General features: G+C 43.9%; 1 protein-coding gene across 8 annotated transcripts in view; it reads left to right on the top strand.

The window, feature by feature from the left end:
- Positions 1-25978, top strand: part of PPARA (peroxisome proliferator activated receptor alpha) — a 159824-nt gene that overhangs the window by 54026 nt on the left and 79820 nt on the right. For 6 of the 8 annotated variants that reach the window (XR_003856442.1, XR_003856444.1, XR_003856443.1 and 3 more), the window contains exons 2-3: positions 8965-9092; positions 20874-21119. Coding sequence is in view for 5 of the 8 variants with exons in the window: in XM_029600047.1 (XP_029455907.1) it covers positions 20909-21119 (211 nt within the window). In the remaining 3 variants the exon portion in view is untranslated. Of the gene's footprint in view, positions 1-7286; positions 7383-8626; positions 8695-8964; positions 9093-20873; positions 21120-25978 lie in introns of those variants that run through there. The other 2 variants (XM_029600044.1, XM_029600043.1) reach the window with 2 other exon arrangements.

Raw genomic sequence — 25978 nt, 5'->3', positions numbered from 1 at the left:
TTCCCACCAGATCAATCCAGGCACATGAGTTTTGCTCACCTATCAGCAGATAGAAACAGAGAACAACTAGATTGCTAACCTCATGCAGCTCTTCAGTATTTCTCTGTCTTCAGCAGATAGTAAATGTTAGACTCCTGTAGCTGACAGATGCCAGTCTGAGCAGATGCAGAGCACACTGCCTGGGTCAGATGGCCCAGGGCCATCAGAATATGATGATCAACCACTTGGAAACAAGGGTTATAAGAGGCCTTGCAGGAGTCCGTACTGATGAGCTGTGGAAGGGTGGTATGAAATTTTTCTAAACTGGCATATGTGAATCGACAAGGAAAATACCAGAAGCCTTCAGATAGCCCTGGAAATGGATCTCTTGCTCAGGTGGTGAGAGAGGCATCTACATGCTCTCTCGGCATCGTGCATTGAGGGAGTGGAGAATGTGTAGGTGGACTATCTGAGTCAAAACATGCTAGACCGAGGGGAATGGGAGCTGGTGAGCTCTGCCTTCTCACTAATTGTATGCAGGTGGGGTGAACCTCCTGGATCACATGGCTGTCCTGAGGAATGCCAAGGGCATGTACTTCTTTATCTGGATTAGATGCTGTATCTCAACCATGGCCTCTTTGTGGAATATTTTCTTCCATGGTTGCTAGTAAGAAGAGTTCTGCAGACAGCACTCATCAGGTAGTCCTGGTAGCTCTATATTGGCCAAGACAACTTTGGTACACAGCTCTGGTGAGGCTGAAAGTTAGGGAGCCCATGAAGTTTCCTCAGAGTGGAGTCTGTTATGCCAGGGTCTGGTTTGGATGGATGACCCATCCATGGGTCTGTTGAGAAGAGAAGGAGAGGCTAATCTTCCACCTGGCCTGCCTCAGTTTTGCTTCTTTACAAACCATCTAGATAATTACGCTCAGCCAACAAAAATCTTCTTGAAATACCAGCTCTGAAAGTAGCCAGGCTAGAAGTTACAAGATGCATTTTTGGGAGCTGGACCTCAACTTTGGAACAGTTTTCCTGAATCCATCCATCTCTAAAAACATTTAAAAAGGACTTTAAGCTAGCCTTTAACGTCTTAACAATGGGTTTTGCTATTTTTTTCTGTTTGGGTTTATTGTATATAGTGTCTTCTGAAGTACAGTTTTGTTTTATGCGAATCTTTTCTTATTAAATATGCATGTAACAGGTTGTGAACCACCATGAACTATAAATGTAATGTGTGGACTATAAATGTTTTAAATAAATAAATATAAGGATGTGATAGCCACCTTCCTGCAGGCACAAAATAGGTCCTATTTCCCTGGCCTATGCAAGATCTTTGAGACATGGTTTTCTGAGAAAGGAGTTCCCCCATCAACCATTTCCTTTAGTCCTGTCTTTTTCTTTTTTTGGCAGAATGGGTTGCAGAAGGGCTTAATGATGAATTCCTTTAGGATTCAAGTGGCACCGGTTGCCTGTTGCAGAGGACTGGTTCAAGGACTGTCCTTAACTTCTCATCTGGCTATTTTGCATTTCCTGAGAGGAGTGAAGCATCTCCATTCTTTAGTGAGAGCAACCATGCACCATGGGACCTTCAGCCTTGTGTATCTTTTGAACCCATGAGTGTGGGTTTGATCAAGGATCTTGCGCTCAAGATCATTTTTCTAGTGGCAGTGTGTTAGGCAAAGTGCATATGTGAATTGCAGGCCCTGTTGTCCAGAGAGCCATTTCTGACTGTAGGATGCATGAGACCCTATATCGGTAATATTAGTGATCTAGCTGTTCTTTCTTCATTAGCTAGAAGGGGAGCATTAGCTGGTAGGACTCAAGGAAAGAAAATTAGCAGGAAGGTCCACATTTTTCCATCCTTATGCCACTGTAATCAGTCACATATTGGCAAATTCAAAAATATTACCCAATAAACCGTCTCACCCCTCTACCCTTAGCACCAGAAATTTTTGTTATTATGCCCCTATGCTCTTCAGGATTTCTATATCAAAAGGCCTTTCATTCCCCTAAATGCTCATTTAGGGGAATGAAAGGCCTTTTGATATAGAAATCCTGAAGAGCTGTAGGATGCATGAGATCCTATATCGGTAATATTAGTGATCTAGCTGTTCTTTCTTCATTAGCTAGAAGGGGAGCATTAGCTGGTAGGACTCAAGGAAAGAAAATTAGCAGGAAGGTCCACATTTTTCCATCCTTATGCCACTGTAATCAGTCACATATTGGCAAATTCAAAAATATTACCCAATAAACCGTCTCACCCCTCTACCCTTAGCACCAGAAATTTTTGTTATTATGCCCCTAACGTGATAAATACAATGACAAGTTAATAAAATTTCTCCTGCTTAATCACCAATTGCCTTTATAGTGACAAATTGCTGCCTCATACTGCCAACTAGTCCCACGATTCTTATCAGATAATCTGTTCTTGGAGCAAAGTTGTCAAACTGATTAAATAAATTAATTAAATAAAAAATGTAGACCAGATAAGAGACTGAAGGCAAGCTCTGAATTACTTTATCAGCATCAAGTAACAGCCATAACAACACTGATTATCCAAACCCCTCCCCCCAACCTTTGGCTTTGGATGAATTCAGATTTATCTAAACAGTGCTCTGCCCATGGTGGTTTTCTTTGCTTTAGGAGTATAATTTCTAAAGCCATTTATGCGGGTAAATAGCAGTTTACCATAGTAAACTGGCTGACTGAAAATTGCTCCCTAAGCCTGAGGTTCCACATCACTCATCTTGGGAAGGCGTTCCTAGGGGCATGTTTTGAATGGGATCCAAAAATAATACAAATCTACATACAAACTTTACCCATACAAAAAGACGGCTCAGAAGTCTGCTGGGAGTTCATATGTTAGGCCACCTGGCCATACAGAGCAGAGGCAATAGTCCTGCTGTAGCAGGTTTCTATGCTTACCTCTTTGGATTTGATAAACTGAATCAATCTGTGGCACAGTTCTGTTTTAGGCATTGCTTTTAGCAATTCTGGATTTGATCGCCAAGAAACTGATTTAACTCGTGGCTTGATTCAAATCTTTATAGAGTTGGCACTCATCTACAGAAACTTAATTTCGGTAGGTCAAACTGAGCAGTTCAATTGACAAAACTTAACCTTTAACAATGCATAAAGCTCCACTTTTGGGGGTTCCAACTCAAAAAGTCTGAATTGAGCCCTGTGCACTTATTACTGTCTTGTGACTACAGGAAAATGTTTTTAGGATCAGGAGTATGTTATGAAAGTACAGTGTCGTTACCCTTTACTATTTATTTAAACAATGCTGTTGCTTTAATACTGTTCTTTAGATATAATGCCACGCTGCCTCCTTTCCTTCCTACCCAGTCCTTCCTGAATAGATTACAGCCGGGTATAATCATATTCCAGTCATGGTTTTCCATGTACCAGGTCTCTGTGACAGCTACTATACCTAAATCAGCTTCTTCCATGACTGCCTCTAGATCTGGGACTTTATTCCCAATGTGGTGTCTCCTACTCGCTGATGACATCTTTTCAGGGATAGAAGTGCGAATCGCCCCACTTTTTCCAGACTGTCTCCAGTCCTAGCCTTGGGGATCTCTCAGGTTCGTTCAGCCTGGGTACAGCAGTGCACAAAAATAAAAATCACAAACTCAGTCTATGGTCCTAAAGCAAGCTGTTTTTTGGGGGGGGGTTTCCCTCTGAGTTCTCGGGCTCACTCAATCCAAACAGAGCAGTGCACAGTTGAAAAAAAAAATCGCAAACTCACAGTCTCTGGACCCAAAGCAAGTTGTTGCTTTTTTTCCTCTGTGTTCCCAGACTCACTCAGCCCAAACCCAGAAGTGCACAATCACCCCACTCCTTATGGAAGTGGGGTTGTTTGCCTCCACCCTCCTGTGGTAGTATCTGACTCTCCTTAAGACCTTCCTCTCAGTCTTCACCATCAGGACAACCACAACCACCCATGCAAACAATATTGGTTCAAAGTCTTGTGCTGTACCTTTTGTAAACCACCTTCCTCCCCCTTTTCTTTTTGACAATACTCTCCTCTGGGCTTACTCTTTCGTCTCCATGGCTTCTTCTGGGGGTTCTTCCCTCTCCACTGGAACTACCTTTTCTTCCTTGTGACTTCCAGCAAACAGGAATTGAATCTCCTCCTCCACCCCTGTCATTTACTGTTCCAGTCTCCGTGGGAATTTCGGTATCTCCTCCTCCTCCTCTCTCTCTCTCATGACTCCGCCCACCCCACCATGTAGTCCATTCTCAGCCTGTCACTCTATTTGGTGTACCAGGGCCGGTGCGAGGGTATTGGGCGCCCTAGACGACCCTTGTACCGCCGCCCCCCCCCGGTCACGCCCCCTTCCCAGTCGTGCCCACCCCCTACCTGTTTCGGCGCCGAAGAGCAGCCGCGTGGTGCCGCAAGCGGGGCCTATCCCGCTCGCGAGAAGCACACAGTCTCTATTTCTCTTTGCCGCGAGTAGGATAGGCCCCGCTCGCGGCACCACGTGGATGCTCTTCGGTGCCCCAGGCAACTACCGCAGTTCGCCTAATGGATGCGCCAGCCCTGGGTTGTACCCATCTGTGTTGCTTCTTCTTCTTCCCAAGTGTGGGATTGCCCAGGGTTTTTCCTGGGAGCCTTTTTCACATCCTGGTGGGAGTTGGCATTTTTTCCATTCTTGTACGGATGTACCATCCCCCCTCATCACACCATGCTATGATCATTAGTGTACATAGCTTTCCAAATATTTCCTTTTATCCCCGTATTTCCTATTTATATATGAGTATTTGCTTTACTTACCTTAGGGTTTTGTTCACCCATCCCCAATGATTCTAGTTTAAAGCCTTCCTCAGTAGATTTGACATTCTGTTTGCGATCCTCCTTTGACAAATAGATCTCATCTCTACTCAGCAATCCTTGAAATATCATCCCATGATCCAGGAAGTCAAAATGCTCATGTCAACACCATCTACGCAGCCATTCATTTATCTCCAGAATGCAAATTTCTCTGCTGGGCCTTTACCCTTAACTGAGAGAATTGAGAGAAATACCACCTGTGCATTCCATGAAGTTAGCAAGTAGCACATTTAAGACTAATCGGAGAAAATTCTTTTTCACTCAACACACAATAAAGCTCTGGAATTTGTTGCCAGAGGATGTAGTTAGTGCAATTAGTGTAGCTGGGTTCAAAAAAGGTTTGGATAAGTTCTTGGAGAAGAAGTCCATTAACTGCTATTAATCAAGTGTACTTAGGGAATAGCCACTGCTATTAATTGCATCAGTAGCATGGGATCTTCTTAGTTTTGGGTACTTGCCAGGTACTTGTAGCCTGGCTTGGCCTCTGTTGGAAACAGGATGCTGGGCTTGATGGACCCATGGGCTGACCCAGCATGGCAATTTCATATGTTCTTAATACAGGTACAAAGTATTAAAAATGCATGAGACTTTCTGAACAGAAGCAAAAAGACAGTGCTATAGCTTTTCCCTTTCAGATAGTGGATCAAAATGTTGAAATAACTTGAGTACACCACAGTTTTTCAGTATGTCTGCATTCTGACCTGCTTGGGGGTAATAAGAGCCTATTCCTACATCAGATGGTCTTATTCAGATACTCTTTTCAAGTCACAGTGGCAGGAACATCTGGAACCATGGTTCTGTCCTATTCAGAGGACACCTTGTAAGAAATGACCTACCCAAGCCATCCTTCTTATCCAGAAGAGTTTTGTATTTGGTTGACAAAGTGAAAAATATTTCCCAACAAATATGTCAAATATCTTGATTTTTCCTTATTGAGTGGCTAAGATCTTATTGGCATTAATTTGGCAGTGCCATGAAGGTTGAAGTGGCACAGTAGGAGCCTTCAAATCTTTAATCTGCTGTGGGAATTCCCAGCACACATTCTTTGGTATGAAAGCTTCCTTCAGCTGCGCAGTCACGTATGAAGAGGGAATTTGGGCATCTCGAAAGCCCGTGTTTTGGAACAGCTTTGGTTAAGGTGTGCTGGTTCAACAAAACGTATCTCAGCCCGCAAAGGTTTCATGCTTTTCTCCAAAACCAATAGAGCTGCTAGAACTCTGCTCTCAAAACTTTAGCAACAAATTAGGATGGGAAAGGTATCTTAATTATAACTGATAACTGATTCATCTTTAAAAAAAAAAAAAAAAAAAAAGTTAGCATGTAGCTTTAGTGAGGCACTTAATGTTTGTAGGCTTTTTTAACATTTATTTTTCACTGTTGCACTATGTGAAGGACAGGTTTTCACGGTGGTGGTCTGGTGATCCCGGCATTATATTTGTTGTCTAGGGAAAATGCTCTGTAACGGCTGGATTTTAAGAGGTATGCGTGGGCGTACATTGGTGTGCGCAACCCGGCGCGCACAAATGTACGCCCGATTTTATAACATGCGAGCGCAGCCGCGTGCATGCTATAAAATGCAGGGGCGTGCTAGGGGGTGCTAGGGGGTGCACACTTGTGCACCATGCGCACGCCAAGCCCTAGGGGAGCCCCGATGGCTTTCCCTGTTCCCTCCGCCCCCCAGCCCTACCTAAACCCTTTATTCCATAAGTTGTGCCTGCCTCCAGGCAGGCGTAGGTTGCGCGCACCAGCCGAGTGCCGGCATGCGATCCCCCGGCACGGCCGCTTTGCCGGAGGCCTCAGTCCCGCACCCGATTCGGTCCACCCCACCCCTTTCACAAAGCCCCGGGACATACGTGCGTCCCGGAGCTTGCGCGCGTCGCCGGGCCTATGCAAAATAGGCTCGGCGCGCGTAACCCCCCTACGCGCGTAAATCAAGCTGGATTTACACATGCAGGGCTTTTAAAATCTGCCCCTATATGTCTTCCCCTCCCACCGGGTTGTTTACTATTGTAGCGCCACCGTCCGAGTATGCAGATCCCATTCTGGTCCCCACATCAAAGAAGTAAAGCCCTATACTTGTAAATATTTGAAGGTTATTTGTAGATTAAGGACTATAGAGATGAAGAGAGGAAGATTTAGCCAGCCTCTGTAGAAATGCCAAATAATGATAATAATGGTCAACAAGTTGGAAGCGATTTTTCTTTTTCTTTTTTTTTTGATTGAACAAACTTAATACAGAATGATTGTGGCTAGCGTTTGTGATCTTTACCGAATGACCCAAAGATGATGTTGCCTGAATGTATAAGTAAGTGTAGGTTGGATTGTAGTTTGCAATGTCATTCATTTTATTTTCGCCTGATAGAGTGCAACTCCTGAAAGCTGATGAAGAAATGTGTTAAGTTGAACTAATGAAAAGGTGTTGCCGTTTTTGTTTTTTTTTTATTCATTGGCCATTATTTCCATGATTTTGCAGGAAATTGATAACACCTGATGCTGGGATTTCTAATGACAATACTTCAATAAATCTAAAATATTTTCCTTCGACAAGCATGATAAGATTGCACTGCAGGTCTGTTTTTTACTTGATGATTTTCTGTTGCATATTGCCAGTTACGCCTCTCAAAATGTAAATGGTCACAGCGTTTAAATGCTAATACATAGGACCTTTTTTTATTTTCCCAGAATTTTCCCATTGGCTTGGAATAGAGAGAAGCTTTTTTTTTTAAAATAGGATTTTAATGGGTAAAGCAGTTTTCAAATGCCATTTATCAGGCTACGTAATGATTTTAATTTTTTATTTTTTTTTTTACCTGGGCAAGAGACATCAGAAAGCTGCCCACCCTTAACCCAGCTAAAAGCATATGTTTGGGTTCTCTTACACGTGTTTGGAGGATGTGTTCCTGGGGATGCATCTTAGGTCGGGAGAGGAAAATGAATGCACGTGGATTGCATTTCCAAATCTTTGCACGGCGAGTTTTTTCCATCCAGTGCCCACTGGCGCTCTGTGCCTATGGCGATTTTTTTCAAAGCGAAAGCATGCACAGATTTTCCCTTTGAAAAGTGGCACTGAGTCTAGCGATATCTGGTCCCCGCTTACTTTGCACCTGGGTGAGCTCTTTCGGAAGCTATCCCCTATAGAATCGGTGTGTTAGGAAATTTGGGGTGTGATTTCACCCAGTGAGTGTTTTTTGCATTAGAAGGAAATCTACTTGACCCTCATCCCTTTGTCCCCTTGCCCTGTCTCTCTCTTCCCTTTCCTTCCCTCCTATCCTGGCTCAGTCATTCTTGACTTGGCCAAGGAGCTGCCGTTCTGATTTTTGAAGCCCTGGGCAGGAGCTGTAAATGAAATCAAGCAGTCGATTACTGGGAGGGCAGGTCCTTCAGAGTGGTGTCACTTTCACCGAGCAATGAGAACCCGGGCCAAGTCACGCGTCGGGCGGTCCACCAGCTGGGCTATGGCATTGAACTCTGACGGCAGCCATTGATTATTTATATTTTGTTAAGGGAATTACATATTTTAGCAGAAGAACTTCCTAATGTGGTTAAGCCCTCCTAAATAAGACTGATTTAAAGAAAGAAACAGGAATCTGGACTCTGATTACTTTTAACTAGTTTTGTTGCTTGAAGGAAACTGAGATCATACAAATACACAGATGGATAGTATTTTTTAATTCATTATTTACAGTGTGGGTGTCTGCTTGCACAGTTAGCTTGTTAATCATTACCTGATGAATTGTAATGATTAAGCTATCGTTATGCAGCACTTGTGTTAGGTGAAGGTACAGCAGGTTCCAAATTTCACAATTATGGCATTCGATTTTTGACTGACAGGTTTCCATGGTGGTGGTGGTGGTACTGTATGGATCCTGCCAGCATAAGTGGTGAGAACTGGGCTGTTTGTATGTACATGTGAATAACTTAAAATGAGCATGGGTGCTGCCGGGCAGAGTTCAGAAACTGCTCCGCGGACTCCTTATCTAGCACCATGTGTCTGTTGCAGGTTACCCTGGTGGATGTGGAACAAACTGAGAAAAAAAAGGGTGTAGAATCTGATGGAAAACTGCTTATTCTTCTGAAGAACGCCATTTGAAGCTATTCGGATTGAATTTATATATGATCTTTTTTTTTTTTTTTAATCTTTTGGTTTGCAGAAGGATTTATCCAATTTAAAGACTATTGAATTCCAGGGGGTCCCGCTGTCAGTCAGCGTTTCCAATGAGATCTACATGACCCTTTGCCGGGCATTCCTGGCTCCTCAGTGCCTAACTCAGTTAATGAGGTAAGATACTACCTGCTGCCTGTTTATTATATTACTAAGAGGTCATCTTCGAGCTACAATTTTTTTTTTCTGCTTCCCGTAATTCCATAGCCGCTGTTTATGCACTGTGTTGCACTGCTGGTGGTAGAGTAGATGTCTCTAGCAGTTCAGCCATACAGTAGAAAAAAAAGAAAAGAAAAATGTAGTGGTTCAAAATTTAAGAAAAATCATCAAGATTTAGCTAGAGCTTTTTTTTTTTTTTTCCTTTCTCTACTTGCCAGAGAAAAGGCAAAACATTTTAATCAGGAAAACTGTTTGGGTGATACCTTGGCAGACTGGTTCAGAAGGAAAGAGCAAGAAGAAACTGGAGCAGTTCATTAAAATAAAAATCTTCACATTTGCTTTAGGTTCTATACATATTACTTTTTCCTATGCCACAGAACCTCTGCATGTAATTTGACCAGCATCAGAAAGTTACACACATGAAAAAGTACTCATATGGAAATTAGCAAGTGGACCCACATGAATACACACTCTCTATCTCAAATACACATGGATATGCATCTGTCTCTAGCAAACACATGCAGAGAGAGAGAGAGAGGGCGCCTAGCCATACATTTTGTTATGCAAAATCCTCCCTGAGAAAACGCGCCCTATCCACTGCGGGCCCGTCTCTCTGGAATTCTCTACCACCAGACCTCCGCCTTGAGCCGTGCCATACTACTTTTAAGGCAAAACTCAAGACTTGGCTCTTCCTGCAAGCATTCCCAGAGAGCTAAGAACTAGAAGATAAAAAACAACCCCTGTCCTTTGGTTTTAATGTATTGTTCTCTGCCTTATTTATTCATTATTATTATTTGCCTTATTTATATGCTTAAAGTTGAGCTTAGTTTGTTTTCTTTATTATAGATCAATTGTTTGATTTGTTCCAAGATTTGTTACATGTAAACTGCCATCCGGCAGTAGTTTTTACTGTTACCTGTGAACCGGAGTGATATGTATTGTATACAGGAACTCCCGGTATATAAAAACAATAAATAAATAAATAAATTACATTTTGTTATCCTAGAGAAACTCGTTATTAACCAAAGAATGGGAACACATCCATCTCATTGACAGTAGCAGCACCATCTTAAAATACTATGTGCCTGCTTTTCAAAACATTCACACACTTAAAACTGGGTTTTACACATGGGAATGCACTTTACCCATGTAAGTGGGCGTTTTGTAAATTGCTACAATACATGCCATTGAATTTGTCAAAAGGTTTTACCCACATTAAGAGCACTTAACATGGGTAAATGGCTTTTGAAAATTTCTATGATAGAATGTTACATTTGCTTGCATAACTCCTTTGAAAATTCACCTGTATTTGTATTAAACTGAACAAATAACCACAGAGCCACTCAAGCAGTAACAGAAAACAAATAGTTGAATTTGTTATGGTGCATTTATAGCTTGCTCTTTTTTTCACTTTAATTAGATTATGAAATAGATATGAAAGTTTCCTTAAAATGAATGTCCCTTTAAAAGTAAAATTCTCTGCCGTCCATTAGTTATCCTTTTTAACAAAGCCCACATTTGCTGTTCCAGGATTCGTACTGTTGGAAGCATTTGTTTTACTTCCCTTGTGTGCGTGACACAAGATTCAGTCCTCACTGTTCAGTTGACAAAGAGTTGAGCCAGCGTCACTGCTCCCAGCTGCAGTGAAAGTCTCAGCATGCTCATGCTCTTATGTGATTAAACACTAGGGGATGTCCTCCATACAAACCGAAGAGGAGTCATGTAATGATTGGAAGACAGGTTTTAGGACACAGGACTTCCCAAACCTGTCCTGGTGACCCCCATAGCCAGTCAGGTATTCAGGATAACCACAGTGAATCTGTATGAGAGAAATTTTGCATATACTGGGATCACCAGAACAGGTTTGGGCAGCCCATGTTAGTGGCACAGGGGTAGATTTTAAAAGGTGCACGCGCGTCTGGCCATGTGTGCGCGGTTCCCAGTGCGTGCACATGGATGTGCGGATTTTATAAAATCCATGGGACGCGCGCATGTGCGGGGGGGGGGGGTGGATGTTAGTAAATTATGCGCGGCGACGCAATCAGGCCTTCCCCAGTTCCGTACCCCTCCCCCCCCACCTAAACTCCCTCCCTCTTCCTCTCTCCTCCCCACCCCCTAAACCTGTCCCAGCAACTTACGTTTTTTTTTTGTTTTACTGCTTACTGCTCCCCTGGAGCAGAAGTAGTTTGCACACACTGGCAGTCCTCAGGACAGTGGCTAATAGCCGCTGTCCTGGCCAGCCTCTGTCCCGCCCAGACCACGCTCCCCAGCTTGCCCCTTTTTCAGGGCCTGGCATTTGTGCGCGTATCGGCACTTATGCTCGCGGCCGGGCCCTTTTGAAAATGTGTGCAGGGCTCGGCCACCTGCATAAGTGCCGATTTTTACGCGCACGGCCGTTTTAAAATTCGGCCGTAAGCTAATATATTGCCTTGTGCAGTCCAGACACTGGAGTACCACTGTGAATTATGCGAACTGATGTTGCAGAGATTTGTATTATTGCATCAGTAACTTGTCCATACTGTGATTTGTTCTGCTTGATAAACTGCCTTGCAAGGCTGAATGCACATTTTATATCATTTGTGATTTGAATTATAATCCCCAGTCCTTTGATTCACATGTATGGGCAGAGTACTGAAGGAGAATATTGGGGATTGGTGATTTAGTATTCCAAGATTTCTGTTTCTCTGTTTTTAATTTCTGGTCATTATTTTTGCTGCTGAATTAAATTCCATTCATAGGAAAGTGTAGCTGGATGTACATATTATGCATTATCCCAGGACAAGCAGGATGCTAGTCCTCACATATGGGTGACGTCACTGATGGAGCCCTATCACGGAAAACTTTCTGTCAAAGTTTCTAGAAACTTTTGACTGGCATCCTGAGCCCACTGAGCATACCCAGCATGCCATGATCCCTCGAGCCACAGGGGTTTCCCTTCAGTCTTCTTTTTTCTGCGCTGCTGTTAGCCTCACGGTTATAGGAGCCCTATGTGGTGAATATTCACTACAAATAAAGTTTAGAAAATTCGGGAAAAAACATATCCTGCCGTAGGGGTCTCCCTTTTTCCACCATCAGTAAGTGTTTAAAATTTTTCCGGTTGGTTCTGTTATTGTTAAACCGAGTCAGAACGTCGTCGAAGGCTGTCCAGCCTTCGTTATGGCTACCGGTTTTAAAAAGTGCCTGAATTGCTCCCGCACTATGTCCATAATGGACCCACACATCAAGTGTGTACTCTGTCTCGGTGAGAGACTTGATGTTTCGACATGCCCGATATGCGCCGAGATGACGCAGAAAGGCAGACGAGCGTGCATGGAAAAAATGGAACATCTATTCCATCTTCACCTGATGCCGTCGACTTCAACTTCAACACAATCTCTAGCTGGAGCGATTAGAAAAGTCGTCTTAAAAACTAGACTTCGGCCGGATGAAGCAGATGTTTGGCCTTCACCAACCCCTTCATGGTCATCGATAGTCTACATCTACGATCGAAAAAGGTGTTGAACATCGACAGAAACACTGTCATCGACACCGGAGGCCTCAGGATCCGGAATTGGACCCGATAACCGGAGTTTCCTCGACAATTATCGAACCAACTCTGAAGAAACCTCGGAGAGAGGAGTCTCTGTGTCCTTCAAGGCCTTCAACTCCTAGGCGATCCCCACTGATATCGATGCCAGCAACCGTACCTCCACAGGGACCTGTGGAGATATAGGTATCGCCTTCACTGCCTCCCCCCATAACTGCTCTGGTTTCACCAGCTATGAGGGCAGAACTGGATGATTATATCCAAAAGGCAGTTCTAGACGCACTCCGTGACATGACTTCGATGCCAGCACCGATGACGGTTCCACCTTCGATGCCAGCTCCATCGCCGACTCCGGTTCCACTCCCGTCACTGGTGTCAATTCGATACCGTCACCGAGTCCATCGCCGGTTCCGGTTCATCCACCGACACCATTACCCTCACTGACACCAATGCCGGTGCCAGATATGTCCTTCTTGGCGCCAATATTAGCGAAGTTGGACACTCTCATCGGTGCCATTCCGGTGCAACCACCCGATGTCCCGATGCCAAGACCGATTGAAGAAGAAGAAATAACAAAGGAAGTTCCGATGCCTGAACCTACTCCAGGTCCATTGGGAATCTCTCATCCACGGCCATCGTTTTCTCCGCTATTTCCATCGAGACCACAGGTGAAACCGTCGATGCCATCCTTTCCTCTTCCATCGACTCCTTGTCCACATTCATCGGACACTTGGGATGATCCAAATACTGACTCTTCCTTGGAGGAAGTCCTCTCAGATCCTTCTCCTCTGGAGGAAAGAAGGAAATCCCCTCCAGAGGACCTCTCTTTCTCTAATTTCATCAAAGACATGGCTGATACTATCCCTTTTCAGCTAGTATCCGAAGAAGATACTAGACAGAAAACTCTGGAAGTATTACAGTTTGTGGATCCACCTAAGGAAGTCCTGGCAATACCAGTTCACGAAGTTCTAGTGGACTTGCAACACAGGCTATGGGAGCATCCTTGCACATACCACCTGCAAATAAACGGACTGATGCTACCTATCTAGTCCAGCATATTCCTGGCTTCCAGAAAACTCAACTACCTCACCAATCGGTAGTAGTAGAATCAGCTCAAAAGAGGTCTAAAAGAATTAAAACTCATTCATCGAATCCTCCTGGGAAAGATCACAGATTTTTGGACACCGTCGGCAGAAAAATGTTTCAAGGATCATTGCTAGTGTCCAGAATTGCATCCTACCAACTCTATATGACGCAATATCAGCATAATCTGTGGAAACAAATTCAGGAGTTATCGGAATCTCTCCCCCCAACAATTTCAAGATTCCTTCAACAGCATTATCCATAAGGGCCTAGAAGCTGGGAAACATGAAGTTAGAGCAGCTTATGACAGCTTCGCGACTTCATCTAGAATGTCTGCCACAGGCATAAGTGCCCGCAGATGGGCCTGACTCAAGGCCTCCAACCTGAGACCAGAAGTGCAAGAGAAGCTTGCTGATCTTCCTTGTGCAGGAGACAATCTTTTTGGAGATAAAGTACATGAAGCAGTCTCCCAGCTGAAGGAACATTCAGAAACATTACGTCAACTTTCCTCTGCTCCACCGGAGTCCCAAACATCCACATGAAGACTTCCAAGGAAGGATTCAAAGAGGCCATATTATAGACCACGGAGATACTATTCTCCTGCTACCTGTAGAAGGTCATCAAGGCCAGCACAAAGATCGCAGACCCAACAACCAAGAGCACCTAGAGCTCAACCCCCTCTGCAAACAGGCCTGGCTTCGGGATTTTGAAATCTCACCAGAGAACAGAAGCCTACCTACCAATCCGACCCCAAATTTGCCAGTAGGTGGTCGGATCACTTTCTTCCATCACAATTGGTCGCACATCACTACAGACCAATGGGTACTCTCGATAACATCTCAAGGGTACCACCTAGACTTCCTCACTGTACCAAACGATACTCCACCCACCTCGTCTTGGACAGTGAAAAATTAATCCAAACTCTTACAAAAAGAATTACCCACCCTCTGAGAGCCAGGGCCGTGGAACCATTTCCTCGACCTCAGCAGGGCAGAGGATTCTACTCCCATTATTTCCTCATTCCAAAGAAAACAGGAGGCCTACGTCCCATATTGGACCTCCGGAAGCTCAACAAATATCTACAAAAGGAAAAATTCAGGATGGTGTCATTGGGCACCTTGTTACCTCTACTTCAAAAAGGAGATTGGCTCTGTTCTCTGGATCTTCAAGACGTTTACGCTCATATTCCAATATTCCCTCCTCATCGCAGATATCTGCGTTTCTTAGTGGGACATCAACATTTCCAGTACAGGGTGCTGCCATTCGGTCTTGCCTCAGCACCTCGAGTGTTCACAAAGTGCCTGGCAGTGGCAGCTGCCCACTTGCACAAAGAAGGCGTGCACGTTTTTCCTTATCTAGACGACTGGCTCATCAGAAGCCAAACACCAACAAGGAGCTCTCAATTCTCTCAAGCTCACGATAAATCTACTCCATTCGATGGGATTCCTAATCAACTACCAGAAATCCCACTTCACACCATCTCACCTGTTGCAATTCCTCTGAGCAGAATTAAACACCATAACGTCAAAAGCTTTCCTTCCAAAAGATCGCGCACAGACACTCGCCTCGTTAGCAGGCTCTCTACGCGCACGGACGCAGGTGACAGCTCATCAATGTCTCACTCTTTTGGGTCACATGGCTTCCACAGTTCATGTCACTCCTATGGCCAGATTAGCCATGAGAGTCACTCAATGGACACTCGAAGGCAGTGGGTACAAGCCATTCAACCACTGTCTTATCCAGTTCAAGTAACTCAACAACTACGGTCCTCGCTCCTATGGTGGATGAACGAGGACAACTTGCTCACAGGCCTACCTTTCCAACAACCGATTCTGCAAGTGACGTTAACTACAGATGCATCCACCTTCGGGTGGGGCGCACACATTGGGCATCTGCAGACTCATGGTACTTGGACAAAACTTGAAGCCACATTTCAGATAAATTTCCTAGAGCTTCGAGCTATACGTTATGTGCTGCATGCGTTCAAGGACTGCCTTTCCCACAAGACTGTTCTGTTACAAACAGACAACACAGTAGCCATGTGGTACATAAACAAACAGGGATGTACGGGCTCATATCTCCTTTTGTCAAGAAGCTGCACAAATTTGGAGCTGGGCCCTAACGCACGCAATCTTTCTCCGGGCCACTTATCTAGCAGGCATTCACAATGTAGTGGCGGACCGCCTCAGTCGTGAATTCCAACCTCACGAGTGGTCCCTGGATCCCGTAGTAACGACCAGGATATTTCAACATTGGGGTCAACAAACAGTAGACCTCTTTGCATCACAACTGAATTACAAAGTGGACAACTTTTGCTCCCTGCCCAGGCAGAGAAGCCGCTTACCCAGGGACGCCTTTGCTCGCCACTGGAATTCAGTCCTTCTATACGCGTGTACCCCGATACCACTAATACCCAAGACTCTAGTGAAGCTACAACAGGACAAAAGGTCCATGATACTCATAGCCCCATATTGGCCTTGACAAGTATGGTTTCCAATACTCCTCGATCTCTCGATCAGAGACCCAATTTGCCTGGGCACAGCACCCACTCTTATAACTCAGGATCAGGGCAGGTTGCGCCATCCCAACCTTCAATCCCTATCCCTCATAGCATGGATGTTGAAAGCTTGATTCTGCAACCTCTCAATCTTTCAACTAATGTCTCAAGTGCTTGTAGCTTCACGCAAACCCTCCACATGAAAGAACTATCGTGCTAAGTGGAAAAGGTTTACCATGTGGTGCACACAAAACGGTATTGACCCTTTTTCCTGCACTACATCATCTTTATTAGACTATCTGTGGCACCTCTCAGACTCTGGTCTCCAGACCTCATCTGTAAGGGTACACTTAAGTGCAATCTCAGCTTATCACAGTACCGTCGGGGATGCACCGATATCAGTGCAACCCCTCGTTAGTAGGTTTATGAGAGGTTTAATTCAACTTAAACCTCCTCACCGACCACCAGTCACAGAATGGGACCTTAATGTAGTATTAACGAGGCTCATGCATTCTCCTTTTGAACCCATGGATTCCTGTGATGTCAAATTTCTTACCTGGAAGACGATATTCTTAATATGTCATAATGCCTCTGTATCGCTCCATGGTGAGACCGCACCTTGAATACTGTGTACAATTCTGGTCGCCGCATCTCAAAAAAGATATAGTTGCGATGGAGAAGGTACAGAGAAGGGCAACCAAAATGATAAAGCGGATGGAACAGCTCCCCTATGAGGAAAGACTGAAGAGGTTAGGGCTGTTCAGCTTGGAGAAGAGACAGCTGAGGGGGGGATATGATAGAGGTCTTTAAGATCATGAGAGGTCTTGAACGAGTAGATGTGACTCGGTTATTTACACTTTCGAATAATAGAAGGACTAGGGGGCATTCCATGAAGTTAGCAAATAGCACATTTAAGACTAATCGGAGAAAATTCTTTTTCACTCAACGCACAATAAAGCTCTGGAATTTGTTGCCAGAGGATGTGGTTAGTGCAGTTAGTGTAGCTGGGTTCAAAAAAGGTTTGGATAAGTTCTTGGAGGAGAAGTCCATTAATGGCTATTAATCAATTATACTTAGGGAATAGCCACTGCTATTAATTGCATCAGTAGCATGGGATCTTCTTAGAGTTTGGGTAATTGCCAGGTTCTTGTGGCCTGGTTTTGGCCTCTGTTGGAAACAGGATGCTGGGCTTGATGGACCCTTGGTCTGACCCAGCATGGCAATTTCTTATGTTCTTATAGCCATCACATCTGCTAGAAGAGTTAGTGAGTTACAAGCACTTGTCACATACTCACCCTTCACAAAATTCCTGCATGACCGAGTGGTACTCCGTACACATCCAAAATTTCTCCCCAAGGTAGTTACGGAATTCCACTTGAATCAATCAGTCATCTTGCCTACTTTCTTCCCAAAACCGCACTCTCACCAAGGAGAGAGGGCTTTACACACCTTGGACTGTAAACGTGCGATCACATATTACTTAGATCGCACTGCAGCCCATAGGAAATCCACCCAGCTCTTGTATCTTTTGATAAAAACAAACCTGGAAAAGCTGTGGGCAAACAAACTCTGTCTAACTGGCTTGCAGTTTGTATAGAATTCTGTTATGAAAAAGCAGGCCTTCCTCTCCAAGGGCGAGTAAAGGCGCATTCAGTAAGAGCAATGTCAACCTCAGTAGCACACTATCGTTAAGTGCCAATAGCTGACATATGTAAAGCCGCAACATGGAGTTCTCTTCACACCTTTGCGGCTCACTACTGCCTGGACAAGGAAGGAAGACAGGATTCAGCCTACGGACAATCTGTCTTAAAGAACTTGTTTCCAGTGTAATCCCAACTCCTTCTACATCCAACCTTCCGTGATTTCAGGCTGCCTCATTTTCTCCAATAGTACACCAGTTGTTGTGCCTGTTGCACAAGTTGTACGCTGTTGGTCCAATACAAGGATGACTCAGCCTGTAGCTTGCTAATCACCCATATGTGAAGACTAGCATTCTGCTTGCCCTGGGATAAAGCAAAATTGTTTACCTTGTAATAGGTGTTATCCCAAGACAGCAGGATGTAGTCCTCACGAAACCCACCCGCCACCCTGCGGAGTTGGGTCCGGTACGTTTTATTATTTTATTTTTTGGCTAAAGCTTATTGCTACAAACGAGACTGAAGGGAGACCCCTGTGGCTCGAGGGATAACAGAGGTTACAAAGTTAAAATCCAAAACAAGGAATCCTCTAGATTTGACTCTGTCATAGGAGTCCCTCAAGGTTCTTCATTATCTCCGACCCTATTTAATATCTATCTTCTTCCTCTCTGCCAACTCCTCACCAACCTCAATCTAAAGTACTTCCTTTATGCAGACGATATCCAAATCATCATCCCCATCAAAGATACATACTCTGAAACTCTTGACTACTGGGAATCATGCCACCTGAAAATCAAACAACTACTAAACAACCTACACCTCATCTTAAACTCTTCTAAGACAGAAATCCTTCTCATTTCTCCGGAAACCAACATCTCCAACACTACTCTTCCCACCAACCTACCTACCACACAAGTTCGAGACTTAGGAGTGATAATAGACAACCGGCTAAACTTCAAGGCCCATATCAACAAAACAACCAAAGACTGCTTCTATAAACTCCAGGTTCTGAAGAGGATAAGACCTCTTTTCCATGCCCAAGACTTCAGAACGATCATCCAAGCAGTCATTTTTGCAAAATTAGACTACTGCAATTCCCTATTGCTAGGTCTGCCCTCTTCCTACTCCAAACCACTACAGATGGTTCAAAATTCAGCAGCTCGATTACTAACAGGCACAAGAAAGAGAGACCACATATCCCCCATTCTGAAAGAGTTACATTGGCTACCCGTACACTTCCGTATCATGTACAAAGCCATTTGTGTCATCTTCAAAACTATTCATCAACGCATCTCCCTCGATCTACAAATCCCCCTCCAAGCATACAACTCGACAAGACCTACCAGAAATGTCTACCGAGGCGCCCTCAAAGTTCCCCCTGCGAAAATGACCAAACACATCACTCTAAGAGATCGTGCCACCTCCACTGCTGGCCCTTCTCTGTGGAATTCCATTCCCACAGATCTCAGACTGGAACCCTGCCTCTTAACTTTTAGGAAAGGACTTAAGACTTGGTTATTCAAGCAAGCTTTCCCAGACACAATCTAATATCACGTTATAGATACAAACCAAGGACTTCAAATATTCAGCCATTAATCATGCCATTTTTACATAGCATTTAATTTATTTGTATATCGTTCAACCGTTTATTCTTTCCTATCTCTTCCTTCTTATCCAAGTTCTGCTACCCTTGTTATTTGTAACTGCTCCTTCGATCACCACAGTTCTAGTTGTTGTATTTAATGCACTCCCGTTCCATGTAAACCAGCAAGATATGTGCTCATGATTGCCGGTATATAAAAACCTTAAATAAATAAATATAAATAAATAAAAAATAAATCATAGCATGCTCAGTGGGCTCAGGATGCCAGTCAAATGTTTCTAGAAACTTTGACAGAAAGTTTTCCTTGATAGGGCTCAGCCAGTGACATCACCCATATGTGAGGACTACATCCTGCTGTCCTGGGATAATACCTATTACAAGGTAAGCAATTTTACTATCTCTTTTCTACAAAAGATTTTTACTTGATCCTATGTATTATTTCTAAAATATTGTATGTTCTGGTTTCAGAGAGCAAAATGGTAGTTTGTTCATATTGCCATCTGATATGAAGATACCAATCAGTACTGATTAGCAAACGCTATAACACATAACCCCCAAAAACCTACCCCTGCGCGCGCCGAGCCTATTTTGCGTAGGCTCGGCGGCATGCACAAGACCCGGGACGCACGTATGTCCTGGGGCTTTGAAAAAGGGGCGGTCCGGGGGCGGTCCCGAGTCCTCCAGCACAGTGGCTGTGCTGGAGGTTCACGCGCCGGCACGCACAAGTTACGCCTGCCAGAGGTACTGTAACTCCGTGAAATAAGGTAGGGGGTGGGTTAGATAGGGGAAGGGAGGGAAAGCTGGGGGGGACAAAAAAAAAGTTCCCTTCAAGGCCGCTCCGAATTCGGCGTGGCCTTGGAGGAAACGGGGAAAGCCATGGGGGCTCCCCTTGGGCTCGGCACGCGCAAGGTGCACAAGTGTGCACCCCCTTGTGCGTGCCGACCCCGGATTTTATAACATGCGCGCAGCAGTGCACACATGTTATAAAATCAGGTGTACATTTGTGCGCGCCGGGTAGCGCGCACAAATGTACCCCGCGCACGTAATATTAAAAATCTGCCCCTTAATATGCTTAAAATTGGGTTTTACAAATGTAAATGCACCATGTTTAAGTGGGCTTTTGAAAATTGCTATAGTATACGTCATTGACTTATCCATAGGATATTAATGTGTAAATGCCCTTTACGTGTGTAAATGGCTTTTCAAAATTACTATGATAGAATGTTACATTTACACATGTAATGCCTTTTAAAATTACCTCCTAATTGACTTTCAGCAGTTAAGATTTTTAGGTGGGATCATGAACGAAAACATATGACAAACAGGGTGAAAAACATTGTAGCATTTATAATTTGCTGTTTAGTTACTTTTTATATCTTTTTCTCCTTTACAGTCTAATGAGCATTAAAGGGTCACACTGTGTGCACCATGATGGTAGATGCAGAAAACCAGCTTTGTCCTCTGTCCTCCCTAGAAGATGACAATCTTGGTAGCCCTATGTCTGGAGATTTCCTACAGGGACTGGGGGACATACAAGATCTCTCTCAGTCTGTAGGAGATGATAGTTCCGGAGCCTTCAGTGTCACAGAGTACCAGGGATTGGGAAATGGTCCAGAATCAGATGGATCAGTCATAACAGGTAAGTGTTTGTGGAAATGTAGTAGCGTTAGTGGTTACCCTATTGTACTTTTACCTAACATTGACAGATCTTACTTTATTTCCTATCACAAGCACCAAAGTGTCAATAAAACATATATTCCCAAAAGAATAATATAATAGTTTTTTTTCATAATCTAAAGATAAGTTTATAATTAGATTATTACAAACAGTTGTTACAGTGTAAAATTCACAGGAATTTTTTTTTTAGTTTGTGATGAAGTGGACATTTTTTCAAACATCCTGACTAGCAGGTACTTCTACAGTTACTCTTTATGTTAGGTTTCAGCAGGCAGTGACGTGTCTGTTTCTTCGCAAAATTATTCAGTAGTATCAAAGCAAAATGTCTAATAATGAGGGAGAAATATATGGTGGTACTTTACTATCCATACAGAAAAGAATATGAAAAAACAGAAGAAAAAATAAGAAAATGAATTGTATCAAAATTGCCACTAATTGGCTAAACCAGTGATGGCAAATATACAAATGACATATCTCTGAGACCCACATAAGCATAATGTACAGCAATATGTGTGCAAGGAATCCTGATTATTGATAAAGGTTCTTGGAAGATCAGTGAAAACCTCAATATTGTTTGGAATCTGTTGGTTCTAGAAAACTGAATATATTCCAAACTGTGTATCATTAAGGCCCACATGTATTGGGAGATTTTTCTCCTTATTGTGTTCATGGGGAAATACTTAGCACATAAGGAAGGCCCTGAGAGTGTCAAGTCATTGATCAAAATGAATATTCAATTTTTTGAAATTGCTGCTTTTGCTTCATTTGTCACTCTGAGAGAAAATATTTTTAAATATAACATACAGTTATCACATACAGTTCTCAGTTCTTTGTCTGGGCCAGTGCCACCGGTTCACCACTCTGTGAGAGTGATAACTATGTTCTCTCCTCCACCAGGAGTGATGATGGTGGGCAGTGGTGGTGGCAAAAGTCATGGAGTACAGCGCCGGTAAGAGAGCATGGGCTCATAGGCTCTGCAGTGGCTCTCCCTCCTGCATGGGTTTCATTGTTTAACAGCAAACCCATGCATAAGAAGTTAACTTCATGTTTTTATTATGTATGTTAATGATGTAAATCGCCTAGGCCTCCTTGTGGTAGGCGATTAATAAATTTTAATAAATGAAATGAAATGAAAAATGAAATAAGAAGGGGGCAGGGCCACCGAGGTATTTGTGAGCACACTGGCTACAGGTCCCGTTCTCCGTGATGTGGGCCACCAGAAGGCTCTTTCAGCTGCTGCTCAGACTGGGACACTCGGGCATTGTGGCTCGAGATAAGCAGATGCCCAGACTTCTAGGCCCGGAGTCACCAGAGATGTAGGAACTTAAGTTTGGCAGCACTGAATATGTTGTCCTTATCTCAGACCTCAAGGGGGCAATTTTCAAAACTATGGGGCAGATTTTCAAAGGGGTACACGCGTAAGATACGCGTGTACCCCCCGAAAACCTGCCCCAAGTTCCCCCTGCGCGCGCCAAGCCTATGTTGCATAGGCTGCCGGCGTGCACAAAGCCCCGGGATGCACGTAAGTCCCGGGGCTTTCCTGGGGGGGCGTGTCGTGGGGCATGTCGTGGCCGGCACGTCATCGGGGGCATTCTGAGGGCGGGGCCGCGGGCGTGGTTCCGGCCGGGGGTGTGACCGCGACCTCCGGACCAGCCCCTGGACCGGAAAATGGCGTGCCGGCAGCCGGCCCGGCGCGCGCAAGTTACGCCTGCCTCGGGCAGGCGTAACTTTTACAACAAAGGTAGGGGGGGGTTTAGATAGAGCTGGGGGTGGGTTAGGTAGGGGAAGGTGCGGGGGGGTGGAAGGAAAGTTCCCTCCGAGGCAGGCTGCGTGGCTCGGCGCACGCAGGCTGCTGATTTTGCGCAGCCTTGCACGCGCCGACCCTGGCTATGCGTGTATCTATTAAAATCCAGCGTACTTTTGTTTGCACCGGTTGCGCGAACAAAAGTACGCATGGGCGCAGTTTTTTTTAATCTACCCTTATGTGTAGAGTTGCCAATTTCATGAGTACCTTCCATCTGTGGACTTTGCCTCATTCTCAAACTGAAAATTGCCCAAGCAAAATATATCCACAGAGATTTGCATCTGTTTTTGCACGTGAATGGACTTTTATGCATGTAAGTGGGCTTTTGAAAATTGCTACAATATATGCTACTTTTACGTGCGTAACTTCTTTTGAAAATTACCTCCATAGTTTTGAAAATGCAAATCTATGCACATTGGACCAGATTTTCAAAGGGTTATGCGCGTAAATCCTGAGGGTTTACGTGCGCTGGGCCTATTTTAAAAAGGCCCGGCGACATGCGCAAAGCCCTGGGATGTGTGTGCGGGGCGGGGCCAGAGGCCTCCGACACAGCGGCTATTGCCGCTGTGTCGGAGGATGGTGTACCGGCAGGCTGCTGGCATGCGCAACTTGCACCTGCCCAGAGGCAGGCGCAAAAGGTAAGATAAACATTTGGTGGGGTTAGAGTAGGATTGGAGGGGGAAAGGTTAGGGGAAGGGGTGGGAAGGTTAGGTTCGGGGGAGGGAACGGAGGAAGGCAGCATGGCTCGGTGTGCGCAAGGTGCACAATTGTGCACCCCCTTGCGTGCGCCGACCCCAGATTTTATAACATGCATGCGCCGGCGCGCACATTTTATAAAATCGGGCGTACATGTGTGCGCGCCAGGTAGCGCGCAATCTTTTAAAATTTACCCCATTATTCCTTCCCCTTAGATCCTGCCTGCTGTTTCCACAGGTACAAGTGTATGCACATACCTTTCCCTGCACTGTGGGTGGGCAGGTTTTCAGATGGCCTAATTAACTGGATAAATAGCTTTTGAAAATTGCCCTTTAATAGACACTCTTTAAAATATGAGGTTTGGTATTCAGTCTTGAATTGCTATTTTTTGGGGAATATCTGCCTTGCTGTTCGCACTTCCTGGGCTGCAGTTGGAAGGTTTTGCACGATGTATACCTTGGCATGTCGCGTGGCACAGATGTCATCAAGTGCGCCTGGAGATCCCTTTTGGAGCGGCCTTGGAGGAAACAGGGAAAGCCATCGGGCCTCCCCTAGGGCTCGGCGCGTGCAAGGTGCACAAGTGTGCACCCCCTTGCGTGCACCGTCCTCGGATTTTATAACATGCGCATGGCAGCACGCATGTTATAAAATCAGGTGTACGTTTGTGCACACCGGGTAGCGCGCACAAATGTACCCCCTGCGCGTAATATTAAAAATCTGCCCCTATGGTTGAAGGATATTTCTTGTTGATGTATCTTTCTTAATCATTGTTACATTTGTTATTGGTTGGAAATCAATAAACAGTGACTTAATATTTAAACATTTAAGACTACTGCATGATTTAAAAATAGCAATACATTTGGCACCATGAGCAGGATATATTTTTTAATATGTCATTGTTTAAGAAGAGGAATAGTTCCAAACAATCAGGAAGTGACGGAGAAGTTAAAGAAATACAAATAAAAATCCCTGGCTGGGATGTAGTACCTTACAATGTTATGGCCACCGAGTGGTCGTAATGTTTAGGATTATGTAAAAACTGGGAATCCTGTGTACATCAGGATAGGGATCATCAACACCAGAAAATGGCTGAATTGGAACAGCAAATCTGTGACTTAGACAAAATGTTATGTTGAAATGTCGGAATAAATTACTTGCTGACAAAGTAGACACATATTAGACAGTTGTGGAAAGGGCAGCTGTCCAGTTGGCAAATGTCAGGAACTGTTTGGAATCAGGTCTTATGCCTTTGTCTGATTGCCCTTGCAGTGAAGAACTGCTGTCTGCCCAATTCCCGGAGCAGGGAATCACAGCCCAGTCTCAATTTACACTTGTAATACACTTGCACAATTGTGTAGGGATTCAGAATTATTTATTTACTTAAAATATTTATATACGGTTTTACCAATACAAAAATTGATCAAAGCGGTTTACAATCATAAATAGATTAAAGTAATATTAACTTATGGTAATAAATTAATAAAAATATTAATATGAAATAAAATACAGTTGAAAAGAAAAATACAATGCAGAATATGATCAATAGTCTATAAATCCTTAGGATTTTTTATATCATTAAATAAAAATACTATAGATTCATTACCATTATTTTAACAGAACTAGAACAGGTAAGAAAAATATAGACACAGTCTAACAGTCAGATTATTAAAGAAAATCCTGACATTTTAAAAATTGTCCCTCATAGTAATTTGAGCGATGTTATGAGGAGCCACTATTACCGTATTCTTCCTTAAAGAAATAGGTTTTTAATGCTTTCTTAAATTCAGTCTTATCTGATGTTAGCCTTAAAGGATTCGGTAAGGAGTTCCACAAAATAGGGCCAGCAATCGAAAAGGCTCTTTGTCTAGTGCCGTTCAATGCAGCCATTCTAACCGTTGGTATTTCTAGTCAATTTTTAGCAGCTGATCTTTCTCTAGTGGGTTTGTAAAGCCGTAGGGTCGAACATAACCAAATAGAGTCTGAGTTATTTAGTAACGAGTGTATTATCATGGCTATTTTATACCGAGTCCTGTATTTGACTGGTAGCCAATGTAATTCTTGCAAAATGGGAGAGATGTGATGTTTCATAGGCGTACCAGTGAGAAGACTTGCGGCTGAATTTTGGATCAGCTGCAAAGGTCTAATTGGGTCATGAGGGAACACAGGAGCTGTTCTATTGGGGATATTGACAATTTGGTTGCTGTAGCAGCAATTACTTATGTTGAAGTTTTAAAACTTGAAAAGACACAGGGAGTTAAGGGGTTAACAGCAGAGAGAAAGGAGGGAGACTGGGGATGAAGGAAAATGTTTCTCATAGGCAA

Source organism: Rhinatrema bivittatum, chromosome 4 (assembly GCF_901001135.1).
Source record: "Rhinatrema bivittatum chromosome 4, aRhiBiv1.1, whole genome shotgun sequence".
NCBI lineage: Eukaryota > Metazoa > Chordata > Amphibia > Gymnophiona > Rhinatrematidae > Rhinatrema > Rhinatrema bivittatum.
Note: the sequence above shows the minus strand (reverse complement) of the source record. Positions and strands in the feature narration are given on the sequence as shown.